The following is a 25,769-nucleotide window of genomic DNA, read 5'->3' on the forward strand; positions in this document are numbered from 1 at the left end:
CCAAAATCAAACTATGGCTAGCCTCTTTACTGGAGGTCAACCTCTTCGTGGCAGGCCAGACTTCTGATGGCCTTCCAAATTCACTCTCTAACTGTAAGAACAGACAAGGAATTGTACTTTATTTAATTTACAAACTTAAAGTTTTCTTATTCCTTCCTCTGCTGAACGCTAGCAACAATGACACAGACGACTGCGGAGTCTCAGTATTATACCACAAATGAGATCACGTGATGTAAACAGTGACTAATTGAGAACTCCGCATGGTCGTACCTCAAATATCCGGAATCATTACACTACCCATGCCTCCGATGACGTGCGTCCCACATGTACAACTTGGAAACTAAACAATTCTTCTATTTTAGACAAAGGTTTAATAAACGACAGAACGAACAATTTCAAAGCTATTTACAAAGCATTCCTTTCTCTCTTTTTTTAAACAACTATATATTCAACTATGTACCGTTAAGCACAACCACTGAAAAGTCAGGAGAATTCTGTTATCTCTATTCTTATCTTCACAGATTGCATCTCCTTTTTGATATCCTGGACTGCTTCCAGGAGGGAAGCAATAGTATCTCCTTGGTCCTCCTTTTCCTCTGGTTTCACCTCCCTCTGATAACCTTTGCTCTCAGTAAAACGTCGGTCAGCTGCATTGAATGTATCGAATTCAATGGCATGCCTAATTGCATCATTCAAGTCAACTGGCCGGGCTTGTTTAATGCGCAATCGCATCAGAACCCATATATACTGTTTGTATGTATAGTCTCGCCAATCATTTAGGAAATGTTCTTGATATCTAGTTTCTTTCGATGGCTTCTTAGATAACTTGAAACAGAGTTTGATTCCACGTGGAATACCTTTGACGAGAAGATAGGCGAAGATTTCTCCGAAAGTCGATATCATAAACAATAACTCGCTTTTAGTGAACCACTTTATGAAAATTTTAATGAAGCAGTATATATATAATTTAGATTAACATCTTTGAGGTACGGATTATATAATTCTTTTACATTATATTTTTTCCCCTTCAAAACTTCTTGCGGTACAATTCTTCTAACCCGTATCAGCAAATTAAAAATAGCATAGACTATCACGCCTCAGATAAAATTGTTGAAATCTAATTGGTCAGATCTTGGTCACATGACGCCGTGAAGAAGAAAAAGGTATAAAGCGAGAAAAATCCGTATTGAGCGAGTAATTTATTGTCGGGTTGTGACAAAATTGGCGAAGCGATAAGTTGTATGATACAGACCCCCACATATACAGTTAGAGGTTTCCAACGTGATAAATTTGTTATAATACAGTTAGTTAGTGACCTGATACGGAAAAAGAAAAGAAAACTCGTATCGGGCGAGGCTTCTTCCAGATACCGCGGGTTTTCTTTTCACACCATGTCACTAATTAAATGTGTAACTAACAGTGTCAATGTACATGCAATCTGACTAAAGCACAGACCTATATTACATGTGTATATATATAGGTATTTAATATAGGTCTGTACTTTAGTCAGATTGAATGTACACATAATGCAGTACACGACATTTTCAAAATAAAAAATATATACAAAATATGTTAAAATGGAAAATTTCCTAGTGTTTTATTCAGAATGATATTGTAACGTGCACAGAATTCTATCACACCTACAGTAGCTATACACAACACAACACCCACTCAAGCCCTCAGCTATTTAAACACCAGACTCACAAGTTACATCAATTACCTGAGCGTTAGTTAAAAGTATCATTAGCCCTGAGGGCTACAAAATCTATAATACGTTTGTAAGCTAAATTCTAATATTCAGCAGCAGCACACCGGTATAAACATACCTGTGATAATATTTCAATCACAATTGTGTAAAATGCCTTTACAATGGCGTGATTTTAGTGTGAAATCTGTAAAGTTTGCAAAATGTGGTACAAAATCTCGATCTAATTAAAATTAGATCCTATGATCCGTTCATCTACTATTGCTCCACATAGGATCATCCTATGTGTAGCGATAGTAGATGAGCGAATCATAGGATCTAACTTTGATTAGATTGTACAAAATCTGTACAGAATATCGATCATAAAATGCTTTTATACGTCTATATAAGTATAGGCCTAATGCTGAGAGGTATATTCACATATTCCATGATTTGAACCTTTAAATATAGCATAATTTCTAACCATACATGGTCCTGTGGGGATCCGGGTTAGAATAGGTCCTCAGTACCCCTTGCTTGTTGTATGCAGGCGACTAAATGGGGTGGTCCTTCCGATGATACCACCAAAACGAGACCTCATGTCACGTGGTACGATAAAGATCCCTCCCTGCTCAAAGGCCATAAGTGCCGAGCATAGGCCTAAATTTTGCAGCCCTTCACTGGCAGTTGTGACGTCTCCATATGAGTGAAAAAATTCTTGAGTTTGGGACGTTAAACAATATACAACCAACAAACCTACCAACCTAATCATACATGTACATAGACAGGTAAATTGCATTTGCCAGTAGTAAAGAGTTAAAGAAAATTCAGGTGATCACATTTAATGACGCAACCAACGTAGAATTAAAGTGATCATGGATTTTTCATCAATTATTCCAACTTAGCATTTGAAAGATAATATTTCAAAAACGTTTTCAAAGTCATAAAAAGATGTTTTCTTAGAAATTGACCTTTTCATCATTGTAATTATAAGATTTCTATACAGACTACTGTACAGTGCCAAAATATTTTGCCACACCACTAAGGTCCCTGGGTACAGGAGTCCTGAAAATTACAATTTATGTCCCCCTTGTCCCAAAGATGCTTCATACCAAATTTGAAAAGTATTGGAATGGTAGTTATCAAAAAGAAGTTTAAAATGTCGTTATTAATGGACTACACACGTCAACAGATGGAAGCAGATCAATAGCAATAGGTCTTTTGACTGAACTCAGGTGACCAAAAAAGTAGCACCTTCAAACACACGTGTAAAAATTCTAATAAAGGCTAACAAGCACATAACACCAAAACTAAAATGGCTACATTGGCGATTTGTCCATCATACATTGTATGGCATGAAATATTGAACCAACAAGAAAATATCTCAAATGACTTTTACAAAACAAAGCAAAAAAACAAAAAGAACACAAATATTGATATGAACGCATGCTCTCTCTCTCTCTCTCTCTCTCTCTCTCTCTCTCTCTCTATGATGCTACGCTGTTGCCACCATATATATGAGTACCGCAGAGTATGACGTCATACACAGGAAATGAAGTACCAGAATCGACTGTTTGAAAGAGTTTCCCTGTAAACAACAGCAATCATAATCGATGAAATAATACAAGGAATGTTTCCATTTCAGTACACGGTTTCGACATTAGCTGAATGACAAAATATTGATACCTTTCATATAATTTATATTAACCTACCTCAGTGTGCGATTGCGCTTGCGGTGAATATTCAGTCACAGCTGATTTGAGAATATATTGCTTTTCTATGTCATCCTCTAAAAATAGCATCGATTTCCAAGTCAAAATGATCATCTATAAACAGAGTTCTTGAAAAAGTGCGTGAATTGTTAGAAATCATTACCGTAGCTCTTTCTGTACTGTTTTTCACATTCTAATATAAATTCTATGAGGGCGTATGTAGTAGCGTAAGCTATGACGACATATGAGGCTTCAACGGGTGTATTTGATTTTTCCAGATTCACTCCGAAATATATTGTGGTAGCTGAAAAAGGAAAAACATGATAACATATACAAATGGCACTATGAAAATGTCTACGAGCAAGATTTGGCCTGATTTGTTTATCAAATAGCATTTTGCATAGGCGTGAAATGAGGATAGAAGAATCTACAATTAACTTTGGTTAAGGAACAGGAAGCAATCTTTGGTCAGGCATGAGCTTGTGAAACATAAAGACAATGCCACCGACCTTGTGCAAATGACGTTTATATAGGGTACGTCAAGACTGATTTGTGTCCAGCATTCCGTATCAACCATAAATGTATCTATTGCAGGTTGATAAACCCCGTGGGGACCCGGGTTAGAATAGGTCCTTAGTACCCCCTTGCTTGTTGTAAGAAGCGACTAAATGGGGCGGTCCTTCGGATGAGACCGCAAAAACCAAGGTCCCGTGTCACAGCACGTGTGGCACGATAAAGACCCCTCCCTGCTCAATGGCCAAAAGCACCGATCATAGGCCTACATTTTGCAGCCCTACATCGGCAGTGGTGACGTCTCCATATGAGTGAAATATTCTTGAGTTGGACGTTAAACAATATTCAATCAATCAATCTTTCGAACACGTGATTTTCTATTTTTACACGTTGTCTGTTAATAAAAAAAAAAACCAAAAAACACAATCATTCGATCTCACGATCTGACGCCGTTTGCTTTACATTCACACATCCTCCCACACCTGTCTTATTTTGTCCACAATTGCATGTAATATTAATATATGATGGGATAATAATTTCCATGTTTTCCAATTGGTTGAAATCGAACAGCCTTGCAAAAAGACATTATATTCACCGGCATGTGCCTTCGAGGTGAATGTAATGTGTGATTTCTCCAACATCGGGCCAAAAATGAATTAGGAATGACAAATTTGATTATCATTTATACCACTTAATTAAAGAAAATTTGACTATGTTGCACTTTAATCAATGTGTAAATTAAAGGACTTTGAACGTTTTCTACCAAGAAACGTAGTACAGCATTGGTTGAATCATATATAAACAGTAATACCGAGTTTGACATCAAGATAATCGATCAGGTATGATTCAGAAAGTTCTACGTGTTTTGATGTTTTGAATTATTTAGTCATATATGTGTAGTAAACAAACACTCGTGTCCCTAGCCTAGAACAGGACTGTGTTGCAGGATTGCTGTATACAAAGATGGCCGACCAGGTATCACTTCGTAAGCTCTAGTAGCCAGTATCGATGTTTTGAAATATTCAGTCATATGATGAAACAATTATTGACATATGATATTGATCGTTGTTCGTTATCTTCTTATTTTCTAAACTAGCAGCAAAAATATAGCCCTCTCCAATTTTTGGGGGAGGGGGGGGGGGGCTACGACTCCTTAGGATCTCAGTAATGGTGCAGACGTGGGAGGGATTCTAAACGTTTGCTGGTTTTCTTTACGTAAATGAAATTATATTCTATGTTTTTAAGTCTATATATGAATTTACAACCGGCAACTTACGATTTGTGAGACTCTATTCTACCGTTTTTAACAAATTTCCATACATGTATATCAATTTCTCGATTCATATTACAGTGTGCCATATTTGATGTACTTCCGGTTGTCAAGATAATTGCATATGCCCATATCAAGTAGGGTTTACATCAATGGATGAGTACGGAGGAGAAAGCGATTTCGTCGGTTTAAATTTTATATAGAGTTAAAAAAAAAACCAGCAGAGTTTATTTTTTTTCTGCCACCGTATGATTTTCGTTTCTTTGTCGGAATGGCTCGAGTAAATTAGATTGTCAAAGTTTAGGAATTCAGTAGATCAACCTACGAGATCTCGCGATAACAAGCAAGGCGGAGCAGACGAAGAATTTTGCATGCTGTACATTATATTAAAAAAAAAAAAAAAAAAAAAAAAAAAAAAAAAAAACCACCTTTATTGGACATTGCCCAAGCGCAACGCTATACTCTTTTTAGTGTGAACAACATTAGAGGGAAATGCACGGATATCTTCATAGGTTATTTATAAAAATATTTTGCACCATTACCGCGATTCTATGAAATTGTAGCCCTCTCTCGAAAATGTCAGAATAAAAAAAAGAGGGTTACATTATTGCAGCCATTTCTACGTCAATACGAGACTTTAGCTACACTTGTAGTACAATATTGACCTCACCCTCCTGACTAGTTGAATATTGTACCTCTCAGATACTATTGGCTTCGACATCGTATGTACTTTAAGACTATCAATGATTGTTTATCACAACTGTGTTTATAGTTGTAGATAAGGCCTTTGAGGATTATTCATGTGTAACACATTTTTTAGTAAGTGGTACATATTTTCGCGTGAACTTGTATATTTGCGCGTCTTGGAGCAGTTACTCATACATGGTGTAAATATTGGTAGTAAATATTCAGTGTTCATTTGAGACTGATTGAATCAGATCATTGTATTTCCTTCAAAAAGTTGTAGTCCAGAACATGGAATGACGGACAGACATAGACAATATGATTGACGATACGAGTATTCTCATATTAGACAACTATCGGGCAATATTACTAGTTCTCCAGTGAGGCGAGCTTAGTCATGATATATAACAATCGGGCAATATTATGAGTATTCCACTAAGGGGAGTATAATCATGATATAGAATTATCGGGCAATATTACTAGATATCCACCGAGGCGAGCTTAGCCATAATACGCAACAATCGGGCAATATTATGAGTATTCCACTACGGGGAGTATACTCATAATATAGAACTATTGGGCAATGTTACCAGGCGAATATAGACGAATCAGATAGATCAAATCGCATACTGTAGATGCAACAAAGAATGTCTGTTGATACCACTTTGAAATGTGCAATGACTTTGGTAAATGCGGTATGAAAGGTGAAGATAACAAACAGTGATCAATCTCATAATTCATATAACCAATACAAAATAGAGAGTTGGGCAAACACGGACCCCTGGACACAACAGAGGTGGGATCAGGTGCCTAGGAGGAGTAAGTATCCCCTGTCAACCGGTCACACCCGCCGTGAGCACTATATCTTGATCAAGTAAACGGAGTTATGCGTAGTCAAATTCAGTGTGCCAGTATACATTTTTTGAATTTTACTTTGAAATCATAACCAATCTAATAAAGATTATATGTTAAACCCCTAACAAATTCCGCATATATGCGAGCGGATCTAACATAATATGTATACGGTATGACCGTTGGACCGAGCGAAGAATGTAATGGTCATTGAAGTGTCCCAAGTGGTAATCATAATTCCTTTAAGTACGGTAGATTATGATTCATTTAAAAATATATATTTTGAATGAAATTTTCCTTACGCTAAACACCCAGTAACATCTAAGTATTAAAGGGGTTTATATGGGGACAATAGTTTTACGGGATCCGTCTATTCATTGAACGCGGGAAATAAAACGCAAGGCGACGTAAACGGTGCATCGTGACGTCACATTTAGCCTCGATTTTTTTCTCTTTTTCAAAGCAAACAATTATAAACAACAATAATACATTCCGTATGCAATGAAAAAGGCCGTTAAAACTAAACAAAATTAACCAATGAATTCAAAATGGTAAAAAAGTAACCGTGATCTTATTCAAAGAAACTCATGAACTCGTTCATCTATTTAGTCGTATTACGGTTTTATATGTATTTATTTGCTAAAACCTGTTACAATGATAATTATACTATTCACTTTGAACAAACTGAGTGTTTAAATTAGAATTGCACGTCAGAGTCTTCTATTATTGGCATTCAAAATAAAACACGAATAACTGTTGAAGCGGGTAATGAAAAAATAAATGGCGGCGCCCATATGGATCACGAAAATTTCAGTGAACGTATATAGAGATTATCTCTTTTTCTTTTGCTGATTTTGACTTTTTTCTTTTACATATGTGTTACCTTTAGAGCCTTGCTTCGCGGACGGGCCTTCGGCCCGTCCGAGCTTCGCTCGGTATAATTTAATCGGATTGCATTTCCAAGCAATCTACACTAGTTGACGTTAAATATACATACCTGCTAAAATTTGTGCTGACATCCCCACGAACATATGTGAATAGTGAAATACGTGTCGGTATTTGTGTCCCGGTTTACAGCGGAATAGAGCCATCACTGGCTGTAAAAGAGACGGAGTGGGGGCTTTCAACATACATGACAACAGAAATCCCGAAGTTTGAATAGAATGCACGATACTTCCCCGAGACCGTCATAATGAATTTGATCATGTGACATGACCTCGGTTATTTGAAATATTATAACAGAAACATAGTGACGTAATATGGTACATACGTTCACCAGGCTTAGTGCCATGACTGTGATCCCGAGAATTGGATGGTATTTCAGGTATACACTTCCATCAGTCATCTGAGAAGATAAAAGATCTGTATAAAATTTCATCATCACTAACGTGTAGTTCTCGACATCTGATAAAATCGAGTATACATGTACCTGGAGAAGAGTTCCGACTTTTATGAATATAATGGCAAAGGCAAGTCCCGTGATAAGAAACACCGACGACATAAGTATTCTGTGAATCTGAAATCAAATGAAATGTGTAATACAAGTGTTACTGTGAATCCGAAATCAGATGATATGTGTACATGTATCACAAGCGTTTCTGTGAATCTGCAATCAAATGAAATGTGTATTACAAGCGTTTTTGTGAATCCGAAATCAGATTATATGTGTATCACAAGCGTTTCTGTGAATCTGAAATAAGATGACATGTGTATTACAAGCGTTTATGTGAATCTGAAATCAGATGAAATGTGTATTACAAGCGTTTCTGTGAATATGAAATTAGATGAAATGTGTAATTACAAGCGTTTTTGTAAATCTACAATTAGATGAAATGTGTATCACAAGCGTTTATGTGAATCTAAAATTAGATGAAATGTGTATCACAAGCGCTTCTGTAAACATTTCACGAGCGCCCGCAACAAGAAAACAGATTACAGTACACAGTTTATTTTTCACTTTCATTTGGTATTCGCGTTTTTTATATAAGTAAGTTTGTGATCATTGCAGTTTTTACATTAGGGAAAAATTTTGGGGGAGGGGGGTAACAAAATCAAGGCATGTTTAGAGGTAGATATATGGAGCTTTGTAGAACAGTGTAGTACGTAACGAAAACCAGCTTTAATAAACAACATTAAGGCCAAAATGTGATTGGATAACTCACAGCGAACCAGACTTTGACTCCGCAAGGCATCGATCCCTTCCAGTTTGACTTATAGTAGCGCGCAATAATTATACCCAGACTGGACAAAAGAATCCACGCAAAAATCATCAGGCTGCCTAAAAAAGTATTTCAAATTTTTAGGTACTGCATTGTAACATTTTTAAAGGTCAATGTGAGATAGGTAATATATATGTCTATGTCATATTTCTCCGACATTAATTAAGAAAACCGTTATTGACATTCCATGAAACGCCTTAAAAACAATTTACTTAACATTTTAAAGATAAGGAAGTATCGTGTGGTGACACTTATAATTGATTGATACGGATTTCTCTTAATTTGACTAAGATTTGAGAGAAACTAATTGCTTAATGGTTACCGTGTAATTTGTACATCAACATGGACTCATCGCCGGCCCCGACATCTTGATTCAAAAGGAAGTCCACTTTAGCTGCACTGACAACAGGTGTATGTTCGTGTCGCTTAGGTTTCCCTGTCAAAATACGTAAGATCGAAATCATTATATTTCGTCTTTAATTCCCTCGCGGTTTTGATATTTAGTATGTCCAACGAGATCTCATTTACTGCGTTAGGGCAACTTTTCATTTAACTATCACATATAGTGAGTTCAGGCACGTAGCGTATTTTTTAAAGTAAAGGGGTAGGAAGGGGGAGCAAACAGAGAAAAAATCTTGCATTTCCACTACCCTTCACTGCTACCATAAAAAAGTGACAAGTTAATTATTTCATCTTTGCATGTGATAATAACGCGAAAAGTACGCCACATGTCAAGAAAAGGGTGTGTGTGGCAAAAGTGGGGGCGTGGCTACACGTAGGTGACTGGAGATTGATGCATAAAAGTAATGTCGGAATTGTTATAATGACTCGAGAAAATCTCACAAGCTGAATAAATATCCACACACAGCAGAAGAAATAATTCTTTTTTGTTTCATCGGGTGATGAAAGTAGCTAGCATTGCAGAAAAATTTGCATAACCCGTGATGAAACAACAAAGAAAGACATTTTGTTGTTCATGATATTATATTTTTATGCATCGTTTAGAATATAAACTAGATTTAAGTACTTAAATATTATATGATTGACCCATTCGCTACGTTCACTTTGATGATGCTCCATATTTGGTAATGATTACACAGGCAGAGGTGGTACTAAACGCCGGATCGAACTAGTTTTGCAGCAAGCATGCATTCATTGTCGCAGATAAAAGCAGTGTCAATTTCAAAAGTAATATAAGAGAAAAGATCCAGTGAATGTAAATATATGGTATTGTGATTTGATTTTTTTTTTTGCGTCGTCATCTGCGACTAACCCACCAGGAATTTAATCTAATACCTCGTGTTTTAGCACTAAGGTATTCGCTTGCGACAATCTGAAAAATCTTCAAATATTTTTGTATCAGAAATGAATCACTAATTTGTATACAAGAGTTTCCCAACTGACGCATAAGTTTCCTAACTCATTTTTCTTAAGAGTTCTAAAATTGTATAGTTCCAATGTCCCGTATTCCGTAAAGTTTTTTCGAATTGAATCTTGGATTTATTGACATGTATAGAAGAACTATAGAAGAGTCATCATCAAATTGTACAAAGGTTGACCTTGGTCACTAGGAAGTAGGGGCGTCTACGTGAGAAGGAATACCTCTTCCTGTGGCTTTAATCTCGACATTTAGATAAATCGACGACGTTTTATATAACAACAATAATAATTTTCATTCTTATGTCGATTTGATGTATCCCTGTGAAGTCGAAATGAAAGACACCATAGAGTCTTCCACACCTGCTTCATATTTGAATATTTTTTTTAACATGCATGTTAACGCAAACCAACAACTCAACTTTATGACATATATGGAATGATTTCAGCTTCTCCATCGTCAGCTTCCCATATTTATGTAGCAATATCCATTATCACCTGCATATGCACTTCCGTTCCAGTTTTAATTTTGGTTAATTAAAAGGTTGAGGATAACGAACAGTGGTAGAACAGAAGCTGTCATTGGTTAAAAAGACCACCCTATTCGTTTGATTTGTTTTTGAATTCTGCATTGAATTCCTTCAATAGCAAACAACAAAAAGTATCTATTTGGGGAATGTTGTTAGAAAGTCTCTATCAATAGGGGACTGATCTCTACTAGAGGGACAGTCGTAACAAAACGTCTCTATTGGGAGGTGGGGGTAGGTGGGGGTCGTAACAAAAGACTGTTGATAATGTATTTTTAGATTCATAAATTTATTTATTTATTTTTCGTTAATTTTCCAAATATTTTACAGAATCCATGGTTATGATACTCCGTGTGAGGTTTCTGTTGAACAATGAATGGGTAGAGCGTTTATATATGTGTGTACAATGTGTACCGATTATGAGAGTAAAACATTTTGTTTTCTTATTCTACTCATGAAACTAACCTTTCAGTAACTTCATTTTTATAAAAATTATATCAGAATAAATATCTTTAAATACCTGTATTCAAAATTGCAGATGTTATGAGAACTTTATTACACGTGTAAATGGATTTTCTCTAATAATAAGATTAAAGCATATTTATTAAAAAGTGTGTCGGTCCCTAACTTTTGGCCAGGTGCGTACATATAAGACGATGCTTACAGATTCGGAAACTTTGTTGATTCTACGGATGTGTTATACTAACAGCATCTTCGTTATTCAAGAGTTATGAGAAGGGATTGGAAGTTTTGGTTAGCAGTAATGTACAACAGAGAAATTTGTATTTTAGAACAAGTTTAATATTACTTACCACTTCTGATAGGGCCGTTTCCCAGTAAGAGATAATATTTTCGTGAGAGACTGTACACGTCTCCCAAATCTCCAGTTACGTTAATTTGGCGCGAAAACGAGCATGTCATAACTGTATCCACGATACTTGCAGTCATGTTTAGTAACCCAAGCGTGGTCTGAAAACGGATACATAGAGACATCTAGTTACAAAACATCTAAGAGATTTCTCTAAGATACATCTGATATCGTTTTAGATAATGCTTTGTAATATTGTGTCATGATGACGTAGTTCGTATTTGAATACAACCATTCACAGAACGATTCATAAACTAAAAATAAAATCTTACGTTTGGCAATGGAGAGAACGAGTAGCCATTATTGATACCCTCTATAACACTGAATATTGTATTGTCGTATAGGCACATCACAACACTTGTTCTTGCCTGAAAGTATATACACATTTCTTTCTTTCTTCTTCTAAACACTACACACAAACACACAACAGCATGTTAGAGAGGAAAGCACAGACCATTTTTCCATTCGGGGAGAGTCCTATCGCCACCCATCTGTGGTCTGGATTTGTTGGGCGTGACATGATTCTGAAGTCCACCACGTTTTCATGTCTTCTCCACAAAACCACTGCGTCACACGCGTCACCGGAGCAGGATTTGAAACAACCAAAGCCTTTCTCACAACGAGGCATGTCGGAAGGCGTCTGGAATGGATAGGAGCGGTGTCTTTTGAACACTACTTATACATGTATGATAAAAAAAAAAGAGATGATCTCATACAGTAACAATAGTTATATAAAAAGAAAAGGATACATACACATGTGTTCAGTTCAAACATATATTGAATACTAGTACATTCACGAATCACAAGCCCTTTCTGGATATTTGACATCCATCTTCAGGTGTACGTCATGTGAATGTCTACTCTATCCTTCCTTTCTCTCTGAACATACTGTAAACCAACAATTTATTCGCGGCTATTTTATTTCGCGATTCATCTGTGGTAAACTGGTTTGTGGCGAGTAATTCACGCGATCGAGTCTTTTTCGAGCAAATGATAGACATTGAAGGACTGGTTCGCGAAGACAAATATTTGCGACGATGAGGTTCTCGCGAAATTTTCGCGAATAAAAGTTGTTTTACAGTATATGTAAGTATAAGATTATTGGTATGCATTTTGAATGTTTCAAAGACATGTTTACATTCATACCTGTGTGGTGCCCGAAGAGAGTGACGTGGTGATGTGGGGCGGATTGGTGGTGACGTCAGTGGTATTACCAGGGGGTGGGGACGGAACAATGTACTCAACGTGTAAAGACTGGGACTCAATGTTTTCCCAAAACGTCGTGTAAGTCTGCACGACTGTAGCTCTACAACAGGGACACAGATTCATCAAAACAAACACTACATCAGTATACATGTACAGATACACTGTGTGAATAAACAAAAATGAGTTCACAAAAATTTTATCCACTGAACAATTCATGATATACCATGTAGACGCAAATCCGTCAAATTTATGTTCGGGTTTACGGTACTTTAGGGCGTAAGACTATCAGCGTTTATGGACGTAGAATATCCCCCGCAGGTTTTTATGTGTTCGACAATTCCTGATCAGTTTAATAGTACGTGTAGTATAGTGTTGGTTTTAAACCAGTGGTCCTTTTCACAAAATATCTTACGGAAAATTTTAAACAGCAGAAAATATTTTATAATTCTTCACTCATGATATATTGTATCTCTGAATGAACAAAGCTAAGTGTATACATTGTGAAAATGGACATTCTTCCCCGGGGCACAGTTGCACTTGGTTGAATGTAAGGCAGAGACAGTTTTTTTTAAAAATCTTAGTCGTAAGATTTGTTTGTGAAAATGACCGCCGAGCCTTACCTGAACTTCACTGTTCCACTAAATGTTGAAGTAGGTTTCCAGGAGAGACTGATAGACGATTTTGGCTTTGGATCAGAATGCGTTGCGCCCTGCAAATAACGGAGAGAACATATTTCTATATATATCTAAACATGAGATTATGTAAGAGTCTTCAAAATATAGCCACGTTCGACTTACACCACTACAGGTCTGATGAGCATTGCTCGGTACAGTAAATTCACCTCCCGAAAACCTAATGGTATCTGACAGGTTTGTGAAAACCTCTATCAGGAACCCGTCAAAAGTCGTCCCATTCTGATTGTCGCCGGATGTGATTGTTACTGAAAAGAGAAGGCATATAGAGAGTGTAAAAATTAGTGTAAGGGAAATCTTTTTATGTAAATTTAAGGGAGGAATGACACCCAAAGAAATCTGATATGGATAGAAAGTAGAGGATATGTACAAAAATATTGTAAAATTGAAAATGTTCAAATTTACCCTGTTTACTTAAAAAATGCAGTTCTAGTAGATAGTAATCGGGGGGGGGGATTAATATACCATACAAATTCATAAAGGAAAATCATATGATATGCGGTATAATGTTGGATGAATTTCTGTGAAAAATGTTTCATGGTACATGTAAAAGAGATGAAGAGAAAACTAATGAAGCACTTGCAAAAATCTTCTCTGGATTAGTCCGCTGCGCTTTGTACAGCTCTCATTATCAAAATAACAAAAACCGTAAAATCCAGTCAGTGGTTTGGCAAAATCTTGAATATACTTACTTAAGGTAGCTCATTACACCAAAATTTTATTTAATGGCTCGTTAAAATATCTCTTATGAAGTATGATTTCACCATCGAAAGAATGATACAAGCTCTCAAGTATTTTATATGCTTTTTTTTTATTATTCATCCCGGAATGATGAAAAAGGTCTTTTATTATCAAATAAGATATTCTAGAGTCCAAATGTCGCTGTTATTTGGTACATGATTTGAATATCTAATAAAACATGCCTAAAAGACTCAGATATAGATTCTAAACCTTATAATATTTTAGTAAAAAACAAAAGGAAAATTGAAAACGCTATTCGTTAATATTTTTTAAACCTACAGATAAAATCTTCACAAAACATGTCAGTTAGAAAAGAGATACATCGAAGAAATATATTTAAAAAAGAAATTGAAACGAAATGACCAAATTCCAGATATAATCACTATATTCAAACTGGAGAAAAAAGTACCGATCCCGATCAAAATTGATAGAAATGACTAAAATAATCATATTGTTGCCCATTGTATGCACTGTTCATCAAGAAATTAGTTTCCTTTGTAAAGTCGTTTAATTTGTCAACTATTTTACATCAAGGGAATGCAGTTTTCCGATTACAATGCTCTCTATGACTCCTTTTTTATTCCGATCGGGCTTGGTTCAAATTTGAAAATTCGTAATATTTCTGAATTTTGACAATTTCATTTCAATTTCTTTTTAAAATATATTTCTCTGATATATCTTTTTTCTAACTGACATGTTTTGTAAAGATTTTATCCATAGGTTTAAAAAATATTACCAAATAATTTATGTTTTCAATTTTCATAAATATTTTTTAATTTAAAGAATTAGAATTAGAATCTGAGTCGTTTAGGTATGTGGTTTTTTTTTTTAGATATTCATATTATGCATCAAATCACAGCGAAACTTGAACTTTAGAGTATCATATTTGCAAACATAGTACCTTTTTATCCTTCCGGGAAAAGAGCTTGTATTACTCTTTTGTTGGTGAAATCATTCTTTATAAGAGGTCTTTTAACGAGCCATTAAAAACAATTGGTGTGATGAGTTATCTTAATTGGAAGTGATTGATAAAGTCCAGTCTCCTGGGAAATTAAATCTATTTGTTCAGTGCACTATCCACTCTGTTGTTTGGACTTTATAACGTGAGTTTGCATGACAAGTCACCGGAATACAGATATAAGTGCATTTGTATTTTAAAAATAATTCACATATTAGAAACTTACAATTTGAATAACATGTTCTAAAATTAATTTCACCTAACCTCATTCGTACAGAACAATGACATTTCAGACATTTTCGGTCCCCTCTAATCCTGTGGGGGTCCGGGTAAGAATAGGTCCTCAGTACCGCTTGCTTGTCATAAGAGGCGACTAGATGGGGCGGTCCTTCGAAAGAGACCGCAAAAACCAAGGTCCCGTGCCACAGCAGGTGTGGCACGACAAAGATCCCTCTCTGCTCAAAGACCATAAGCGCCAAACATAGGCCTAAATTTTACAGCCCTTCACCAACAATAATGACGTCCCCATATCAATGACATATTCTCGAGAGGGAAGTTTTAAAACATTATACCACCAACCAACCGTCCTCCGAAATACTTTGCAATACATACTTGTAAGATTTTCTTCTGCAGTGAAATTGGAAGAAGACAGTTTAATGACGTAAGGCGGTGACGTATTTTGGGGACCAACACCATGGTTGGGTGTCATGGAGTTGCAGGCAGAATCAGGAGCTCCAGAAGGATATCCATAGCAACCACAGAGAAACACCAAACCTAAGTAGACGACGATCATTCTGGCTGAAAAATGAAGGATTAGAATATCAAATAAAATATTTATAAACGATGCATTCATTTCGTGCAGACGTACAAGTCAAAATCAAATATCTGTACACACTTACTATTGACAACCAACGTGAATGAGAGGCCCAGCTATTCTAATACTTGCACAATTTTATCAACTCAAATTTAAAGATTATCCAAGCAGTAATCCACGAGTTCTATCACATGATAAGTTTGTCACGTGTATCTGACTTAAGTACAGGGTAAACAATGACAAATCATAATCAACTTCATTTAACTCCAACATTAATTGGAATAGGAAAATTAAAAAAAAAAAATAGAAAGAAAAGCGTGCACCAAATATATACGTATAAACATTGTTTTCTTACAGTACAATCCGTTCTCCTGACTGAATTGCATATATATTCTAATCTCACCTATATAATACACCTTTTGTTTACAGTTGTTATCATTTAAGAATGCAGTCACAAGCATAATTACAGGTGAACTGAATGCAGAATATACATTTGTAAGTAAAAGTGTACAGAGTAGTAGGTTGTTTAAGTACTAGTGTACTATCGATAACGCTGGTCAACGAGACACAGACACTGAGGTACGCAAAACACTGATGCAGTGCATGATCTGGAAATCACAAAGGCATCGTGTTTACCGGGGAGAAAACCCATTAACGAAGTACATGTAAAATGATTTAGTCCAAACATCCCAATTTAAAGCTTATTTTTCTGTAAATATTGTCTGAAATATGACCCCCCCCCCCTTCTCTGTGCATGTAGGCTTATATTCTATAAAACCACGATAAATATTGTTTAAAATGTCACGATAAAAATTGAGAAAAGAAAATTGAATTTTGAAACCACCAGCAGAAAAACGTAATCCAGTCTGGAAACTTACAAAATCCAATCTGGCAAAATACGTAATCCAGTTCGGCAACATTCACGTGATGAATTCTAGTCGGCGCGGGACTTATATGGACTGTGTCTTTTCATCGTACCCAGGCCCCTCTCCCTTCAACAGAATCGATGAATTATGCAATGGCGGCTCTAGAGGGTTGTAACGAGGGTTAGATCCACCACTGTTTTGATGGTGGTTTGGGTAGGACTTTTGAATGCTGGTGGATGCACGTATTGAAATTATCACTATGTACAGTAAATGAGTGAAGGCCTCGATCACGTTTCGTTAACGGGCGCGGATCATCACACTAAACTTGACGCGGTGATGATCCTTGTGTACGTATCAACAACGTGTTATTGTGATATATGTAGGTTGATACTATTTGGACGAGAGCAACGAGTGCTAAACAAATTCTAAACAAACGTCACCACGAACGGAAGTGTATATGATGGCAAAAAATAACGTTGTTCTCTTAGGGCTCTTTGATTCGTTCGTAAATTGTTTAGAGTATTCTTCCTGTTCGGAAAACGTCGATGTCAAAACTGATTGCGGTACATGTAGCTCAGTGGTAGTGCGTTCGTTTCAGAACCGGAAGGCCGTGAGTTTTCGTTTTCATCCCACGTGTTTACATTGTAGCTGATATATTGCAGCCAGACAGATTAATGTGATTCTTGAACAACGTTTAATTCAATTTTAAAAAGGATATCGCACTATTAGAAATCGTTTGTATTCACCTTTTATGAAACTAAAAGATAGTAAGCTTATAACTTAAGGTAACTCCATCCTCGCAGTTTTGTCTTACACAAGTTTTAAAAGTGTATTTATTTCCATTTATTAGCGTTAAAACTAACAAATTATCAAAGAAAATACATAGGTCATCATACGTTTTAAGATGCGAGACGTACATAAACAGAATCATATATCACCGTCAGAAAATTAAAATTTTCTTTAAACAACGTTATCAAAATTTCATACAAACTGGTTATGACAATATGACAGTATTCATAACAATTTCATGAAACTGTATCTTCACAAAAATATACAAAATGTCTGTAAAAAATAAAGGAAATATATCGCATAATAGACTTGATAGAGAAATCAATAAAAACAGAGTTATTGTCCTTGGATTCAATATTTTAAAACTTATCATTGATTATTCATCTATAACTAATACTTTTAAGATAGTGTATTAAGATATTTTACAAAACCTATCGGAAAAGACTCCAACAAAACATATTCCTATCATGCATAAATCTAAATAAATCATTGATTTTACAAAATCTGATGACATCACAGGGGGGTGGAATTACTTTAACAAAACCCAAAATTACATTTCCGTCCCTTGTATGAAAGGTGAAGATAACGAACAGTGATCAATCTCATGACTCCTATAAAGGTGAAGATAAAGAACAGGGATCAATCTCATAACTCCTATAAAGGTGAAGATAAAGAACAGTTATCATCTCAAAACTCCTATAAAAGTGAAGATAACGAACAGTGATCAATCCCACAGCTCCTATAAAAGTGATGATAACGAACAGTGATCAATCTCGTAACTCCTATAACGGTGAAGATATCGAACAGCAATCAATCTCATAACTCTTATAAGTAATACAAAATATATAGTTGGGCAAACACGGACCCCTGGACACACCAGAGGTGGAGTCAGGTGCCTTGGAGGAGTAAGCATCCCCTGTCGACCGGTCACACCCGCTAAGAGCGTTGTGTCTTGATCAGGTAAATGGTGTAATCCGTATAATCAAGTGAGGAAGTCTTAAAATCAGCTGTCCCTGTCTATTATTTCGAATCCAATCATTTTACCTTAGATATCTTTACTAATACGCCAGTTTTAAGATAAGAGTTCTTCTGTGTAGGAGATGCATTTAGTGGAACTTTTAATGCTGAAGTGGGACAAAGTGGACCTACAGTCAGTGTGGAATACAATGAAATGTATTGAAAGTGATTTCTCTTTAAGTGTGTAAATGTAGGAAATACAAAATACTATCGAAATAGATATTTTATTAAATTGGAAACATACAAACAGTGTCATATTTACAAGTAATTTCCTGAATATGATACGTAAACTGTACAAGCAATGAAATAAGGTCATATAATAAGAATTCCATTTATTTGATTACTTCCCGAATGCTTATTATAAAGAGATTTGGCCCACTCCCGCATGTAAACAGATTGTTTCGCGCTTTATTATGTACATCTGTACGAGAGTTCTCCAAACGAAAATAACTCGGACGTGTCTCGAAACCGGCGCATTGAAATAATAAGTAAACCATTTCCTCATGAATGTGAACAATGTTCGTATGCATCTTGATAAATATAGTGCGACTATTTTAACGACTGGGATATTCCCACAGAAATGAAAGTAGAATGCAGATATGAATTGGTTTTCATTTTTGAAAGTACAAATGTACATGAGGGTATGAACAGCACCGCTTCACGCCAGCATGAGTTTCATGAAGCGTTTCCTAAAGCATCGCAGTTCACGCTCTCATGCATTTCCAAAAGTGAAATTCATTTCTCAAATATGTTGTCTATAAATCGGGAACATTCTGCCCTACTTTTTTGACTGCCTTTGTCTTAATGTTTAGACAACTGAAAAGTCAAAATTTAGCTTGAGTTCAAGGTCATGAAACAATGATAAAGCCACAATCAGGTGCATAGTGTTTCACGTACAGTGGTACATTGTAAATAATACATACGTACAGTGATATATTGTAAGTAATACATACGTACAGTGGTACATTGTAACTAATACATACGTACAGTGGTACATTGTAACTAATACATACGTACAGTGGTACATTGTAACTAATACATACGTACAGTGGTATATTGTAACTAATACATACGTACAGTGGTACATTGTAACTAATACATACGTACAGTGGTATATTGTAACTAATACATACGTACAGTGGTACATTGTAACTAATACATACGTACAGTGGTATATTGTAACTAATACATACGTACAGTGATACATTGTAACTAATACATACGTACAGTGGTACATTGTAAATAATACATACGTACAGTGGTACCTTGTAACTAATACATACGTACAGTGATATATTGTAAGTAATACATACGTACAGTGGTACATTGTAACTAATACATACGTACAGTGGTATATTGTAACTAATACATACGTACAGTGGTACATTGTAACTAATACATACGTACAGTGGTATATTGTAACTAATACATACGTACAGTGATACATTGTAACTAATACATACGTACAGTGATATATTGTAAGTAATACATACGTACAGTGGTACATTGTAACTAATACATACGTACAGTGATATATTGTAAGTAATACATACGTACAGTGGTACATTGTAACTAATACATACGTACAGTGGTATATTGTAACTAATACATACGTACAGTGGTACATTGTAACTAATACATACGTACAGTGGTATATTGTGAGTAATACATACGTACAGTGGTACATTGTAACTAATACATACGTACAGTGATATATTGTAACTAATACATACGTACAGTGGTACATTGTAACTAATACATACGTACAGTGATATATTGTAAATAATACATACGTACAGTGGTACATTGTAACTAATACATACATACAGTGGTATATTGTAACTAATACATATGTACAGTGGTACATTGTAAATAATACATACGTACAGTGGTACCTTGTAACTAATACATACCTACAGTGGTATATTGTAACTAATACATATGTACAGTGGTATATTGTAACTAATATATACGTACAGTGGTACATTGTAAATAATACATACGTACAGTGGTACCTTGTAACTAATACATACGTACAGTGGTATATTGTAACTAATACATATGTACAATGTACAGTGGTATATTGTAACTAATACATACGTACAGTGGTATATTGTAACTAATACATACGTACAGTGATATATTGTAAATAATACATACGTACAGTGGTACATTGTAACTAATACATACGTACAGTGAAATATTGTAACTAATACATACATACAATGTACAGTGGTATATTGTAACTAACACATACGTACAGTGGTATATTGTAAATAATACATACGTACAGTGATATATTGTAACTAATACATACGTACAGTGGTACATTGTAACTAATACATACGTACAGTGGTACATTGTAACTAGTACATACGTACAGTGGTATATTGTAATAATACATACGTACAGTGGTATATTGTAACTAATACACACGTACAGTGGTACATTGAATCTAATGTATATGGACAGTGGTACATTGTAATCTCGGCTGAGATTCGCCCTGGCTGAATATTTGGACTGACGCCTTTACCGAATCTCGGAGCAATCCTTCATAATTAATGTCTGAAAATTTACTTTTCAGCTTCAGCCGGTTCTAGCAATTGATGTGCACAGAGTTGACGTTGCTGTTCTCTTAAAATAAGTGATTTAACTGTTAAACTAACTCTACATATATATTACTATCAATTGTGCATTGCTTGCTGTCGAGGTATAAAAATCCCAAAATGAAAATAGTTACTAAATTTTCTGTTCAAAGGAAGACTTCCATGGCACAATATTTTATCTCCTGAAATTGAGGAGTCCCTTAATAGTCTGTTTTATCTAGTTACTGATACATTGTATCTCCAAATACAGTACCTACTTGCTAATTCAAAAAACAAACAATAGGAACTCTTCAATTTCGGGAGATAAAATATTGCGCCATTGAAGTCTTCATTTGAACGTAAAAAGTGATCGTTTTATCTTATGGAATTTACATACTTAGACGATAAGTAATGCAGCATTAATAGTGATACAGATTTGATTTAATAGTCAACGAACTTATTTGAAGCGAACAGCAGTGTCAACTAAGTGCACCTTAATTGCTAGAACCGGCTGAAGCTGGAAGTAAATTTCCAGATATGAATTATGAAGGACCGCTACGAGATTCGGTGAAGGCGTCAGTCCAAATATTCAGCCAAGCCGAATCTCAGCCGAGATTATGGTACATTGTAGCTAATGCATACGCACAGTGGTACAATTTTTACGGATTTAGCTTGCAACACGTAGACAATTTGAACCTGCGGGTTTCATTTCTGATTTTGAGAACAACAACAAAGATGACATACATTCTCTTTTTTTCGCAAGAACGAATTTCGTGGGGACCCGGGTTAGATTAGGTCCTCGGTAACCCCTTGCTTGTCGTAAGAGCGTAAGATGCGAATAAATGGGGCGGCCCTTCGGATGATACCTCAAAACAGAGGCCCCGTGTAACAGCAGGTGTGGCACGATAAAGATCCCTTCCTGCTCAGTGACCATAAGCACCGAGCAAAGGCCTAAATACTAAGAGAACTACACTGGTTACCTGTACAGTATAGGACACAATATAAGACACTTACTTATACTTACAAAGCCTGATGAGTGTCCAACTTATATCAAACGATTACTAGAGGTATATAAGCCTACCCGAAATCTTAGGTCTATAAAACAATCGGGCACTCTAGTTGTTCCAAAAAGTCGAACTGTTACGTACGGGGATCGGTGTTTCAGAACAACAGCTCCAAAACTGTGAAATGCCCTTCCAGAACATGTAAGGAACTGTAGAACACTGTGTGCGTCACTGAAAACACATTTTTTCCATCAAGTTTTCCAGGACTAGTTTCTCTCATTTCAGTCATTAGTGTTTGCTGTTTCAGTGCATTAAGATTATCTTATTTGTTTTGACTGTGTGTCTTAGTTTTCGAGTACCATTTTGTGATGTTTTATATAAATTTTTTTTTATTAAAACTGAGACATTATATGCTAAGTGTGTGTGTGTGTGTGTGTGTGTGTGTGTATTTCATTATTATTATTTTAATACGCCCTGAAACTGATTTTATTCTCATCTAGCATATTATGGTATCTTGTGTTTTCATGTTTTATATGTACAATCAGGATAGGTACAGCTACAGACTGTTTACATGTGATAACGCCTTTTATATAATTGCTTTTTAACGTTTTATTTATTTTCTATGTATTATGTGTATAACATTCTATTGTAAGGTATATATGCATTGTAAAGCACCTTTGAGCGTACATAGTGTATGAAAAGGGTGCTATATAGATATGGTATCATTTTATTATTTAAATTTTGCAGCCCTTCACCGGCAATGGGGACGTCCCCGTATGAGTGAAATATTCTCGAGAAGGACGTTTAACAATATTCAATCAATCAATCTTAAGAACGAAGAGGGTTATCTATAATATTACATGTACATGTTCCTCTGAATGAATGAATCATAATTAAGCAGTTGTGTCTTCGCTTAGTAAAAATTATATTCGTTTAAGATAAACCAAATGAAAAATATGGTGGTGGTTTTGAAACCTTTGGAGATACGGTCTTATGAAACATTAATTGAGCAGACCTCGCTCTTGAATTTTAATTTAATAAATTCCATTTTTAAACAGCATCTACATGTAGTACATGACCTTCTAAATACTTTCTATCAGCATTCGAGGATATTACATCGATCTTTAGTGCGGGTATTATAGTTTGAAATATTCGGAACAATTTCTCGTAAATATTCAGATATAGTACTTTAATGAATTTTAAACATAACAGATATTTTCCTTTGCAGAATATCTTGAACAAAAATTTAATGTTAATATCCCATACTTCTTCCTTTCAAATTAGATCATATATTGATATATTTACTTTTGAAAATAAGTCAAAGCAGAATTAAAATAGAGTAAGTTTACATAACAAAAACATGGTTTCTTTTTCTCTCACCTGGTGAATAATGCAAGATAAATTCCAAATCCCCGGAGTATCACCTCCCCCAGACCTGGATCGAATACATGTATCCGTTGCACATGCATAACCTTAATGAAGCGCTTAATGGATCGACATGTATATATAGAATTCATATTTAATTGCATAACCTGTTAAACTGTCCTTCACGCCCGAATAAACAATAGTTCATCATATGACTTAAAAGTAAGATGACAGAATTACATATTTTATATAACTAAGTAAGAAAGAAAAAGATAGAGAGAAATACACATGTAGATAGAGAGAGAAGAGAGAGGGATAAAAAAGAGAGATAAAGCAATATTAGGCATTATATAACACTTCCTCTATGGTAATAAAACTGTTTTGGTCATGTGTCACGAGACCAAGTCCATTGATGTTTTTCATAGTGCGGTTGAATGCCTTTAATGAATCCACAAGGTTAACTTAAAAATAGACTTTGTGTTCAAGGTATTTCGGGCGACGAAGCGATGCACATACTGAAAGGTGGGTTTTGAACTCCTCAAGAGGGTCGAGTCTCTGGCCATTTTATTTTCAAAAATGAAATAGTTTTTAAAACTTGAGGTAAATACTCAAGTTCTATGCGGAAAAAGTTTTCAGCAAGATGGAAAAGTTTTATATCTCCATTTAAATACTACATACATATACTTGCGTTTAATAAAAATGAAATGATTTTGTGAATTTCTAACTCGATTAATTCGTCAATTTGTTTTTATTTAAACAATAAAATGCTTTCTTTATTGTTTCATCGGGTGATGAAGGTAGCTAGCATTGCAGGGGAAAAAATCATAACCCGTGTAAGCGGGTTATGTAAATTTTTTTCTGCGATGATTGCTACCTTCATCAATCGATGAAACAACGAAGAATGACATTTCATTGTTAATATTCATATTTCTTTGTATTATTTTTAAATATAAACTAGATTTAAGTACTAAAAGATAATAATGGTTGACTCATTCGTTACGTTAAACGGAACAGCAAATGCACCCTTTGACCTTGATGATGCTCCATATTTGGTAATGATTACACAGACAGGGGATACTAAAAAAAAAAAAAAAAAACCGGATCGAACTAGTTTGCAACAAACATGCATTCATTGTCGTAATTGAAAGCAATGTCAATTTCAATAGAAATACAAGATAAAAAGATTCGGTGAATGTAAATATTAATATATGTGTAAATTTAGCAAATATGGCTGGATGCATATGTCTGGGTGTATACGCGAACAGATATAGTTTCGATGAAGCTTTACGATTTTCTTCACTACATTTTTTTTTACTCTCACATTGTACTTACATTCCGAGGAGGGGGCAGGTCGTGACAAAAAATTGACACTTTTAGGTCCTCTTTTCGTACCGGTGGTCATTCTATGTGGTGTATTTCATCTGTGTGACTCTGTATATAGTATTGTATATTCACAATTTTGCCCAAAGAATGTAACAAAAGAAATTCTGTGTAATTTGCAGCTTGTTTTTGCTGTACATTACTTTAATGAAAAGATAAGAAAGAATATCGTCAAATCCTAGAATACGCTCACAATCGCTACAATAGTGTAGCGATCCAAGTGAGTGGATCTCAGAATCTGGTTTTAATCAGATTGAGCGATCACCCTCCTTATTTTTTGAAAAATTTGGAAGAGCTTGAAAACAGTACTCTGGTTGAAATATCATTTCCTACTTTCATGTTCAAAAACATGATTTTGGTAAATGCGCTGGGTTTTTGTTTTACTGTATTTCTTTTTTTATTTGAAATATATATGTAAGAATTGTCAAAACTAGGGTTGATCCCTACCGATTTTGATAGGTATATATTACACCATATATAAATGGAACATGCAAAGAAGTGAAAGTAAAAGAAAATTGTGTTTCCATCTAAAATCTATCGTTAAAAAGAATAAATTAAAAAAATAAAATAAAATCCCTACCTACCTACCCTATTTTTCAAGGGAGTGTAACTGGAACCACACATATCATTTTATTTGGCCTTAGTT

General features: G+C 35.2%; 1 protein-coding gene across 3 annotated transcripts; it reads right to left on the minus strand.

Moving 5' to 3' along the window:
* Window positions 1-1,571: 1,571 nt before the first annotated feature.
* On the minus strand, window positions 1,572-23,934 carry LOC125673490 (putative ferric-chelate reductase 1 homolog). Of its 3 annotated transcripts, none has more exons than XM_048910082.2 (16): window positions 23,759-23,934; window positions 15,916-16,101; window positions 13,710-13,852; window positions 13,533-13,621; window positions 12,853-13,012; window positions 12,161-12,346; window positions 11,979-12,074; window positions 11,651-11,807; window positions 9,257-9,370; window positions 8,878-8,993; window positions 8,145-8,231; window positions 7,986-8,060; window positions 7,713-7,812; window positions 3,560-3,700; window positions 3,397-3,473; window positions 1,572-3,272 (listed from the first exon to the last, which is right to left on the minus strand). In XM_048910082.2, exons 2-16 carry the CDS (start codon window positions 16,094-16,096, stop codon window positions 3,180-3,182), a joined length of 1,815 nt encoding a protein of 604 aa, XP_048766039.2. In that variant the 5' UTR covers window positions 16,097-16,101; window positions 23,759-23,934; the 3' UTR covers window positions 1,572-3,179. The 3 variants fall into 3 exon arrangements, with proteins under 3 accessions (XP_048766039.2, XP_056016298.1, XP_048766038.2); XM_056160323.1 differs by lacking the exon at window positions 23,759-23,934 and adding an exon at window positions 16,203-16,780; XM_048910081.2 differs by lacking the exon at window positions 23,759-23,934 and having other exon boundaries at window positions 15,916-16,780.
* Window positions 23,935-25,769: the final 1,835 nt, after the last annotated feature.

The sequence above is a fragment of the Ostrea edulis genome, chromosome 3, assembly GCF_947568905.1.
Source record: "Ostrea edulis chromosome 3, xbOstEdul1.1, whole genome shotgun sequence".
NCBI classification, from domain to species: domain Eukaryota; kingdom Metazoa; phylum Mollusca; class Bivalvia; order Ostreida; family Ostreidae; genus Ostrea; species Ostrea edulis.

Bases quoted from the DNA above. Each gene is read 5' to 3' on its own strand.
- LOC125673490 (XM_048910081.2), bottom strand. From the start codon at position 16,156: ATGAATGCATCGTTTATAAATATTTTATTTGATATTCTAATCCTTCAT. The intron at 12,075-12,160 runs GTCTGTGCTTTC...ATATACTTTCAG, and splicing joins TCTCCCCGAATGGAAAAATG to GCAAGAACAAGTGTTGTGAT. The intron at 8,232-8,877 runs GTGAGTTATCCA...ATTTGATTTCAG, and splicing joins GAGTCAAAGTCTGGTTCGCT to ATTCACAGAATACTTATGTC.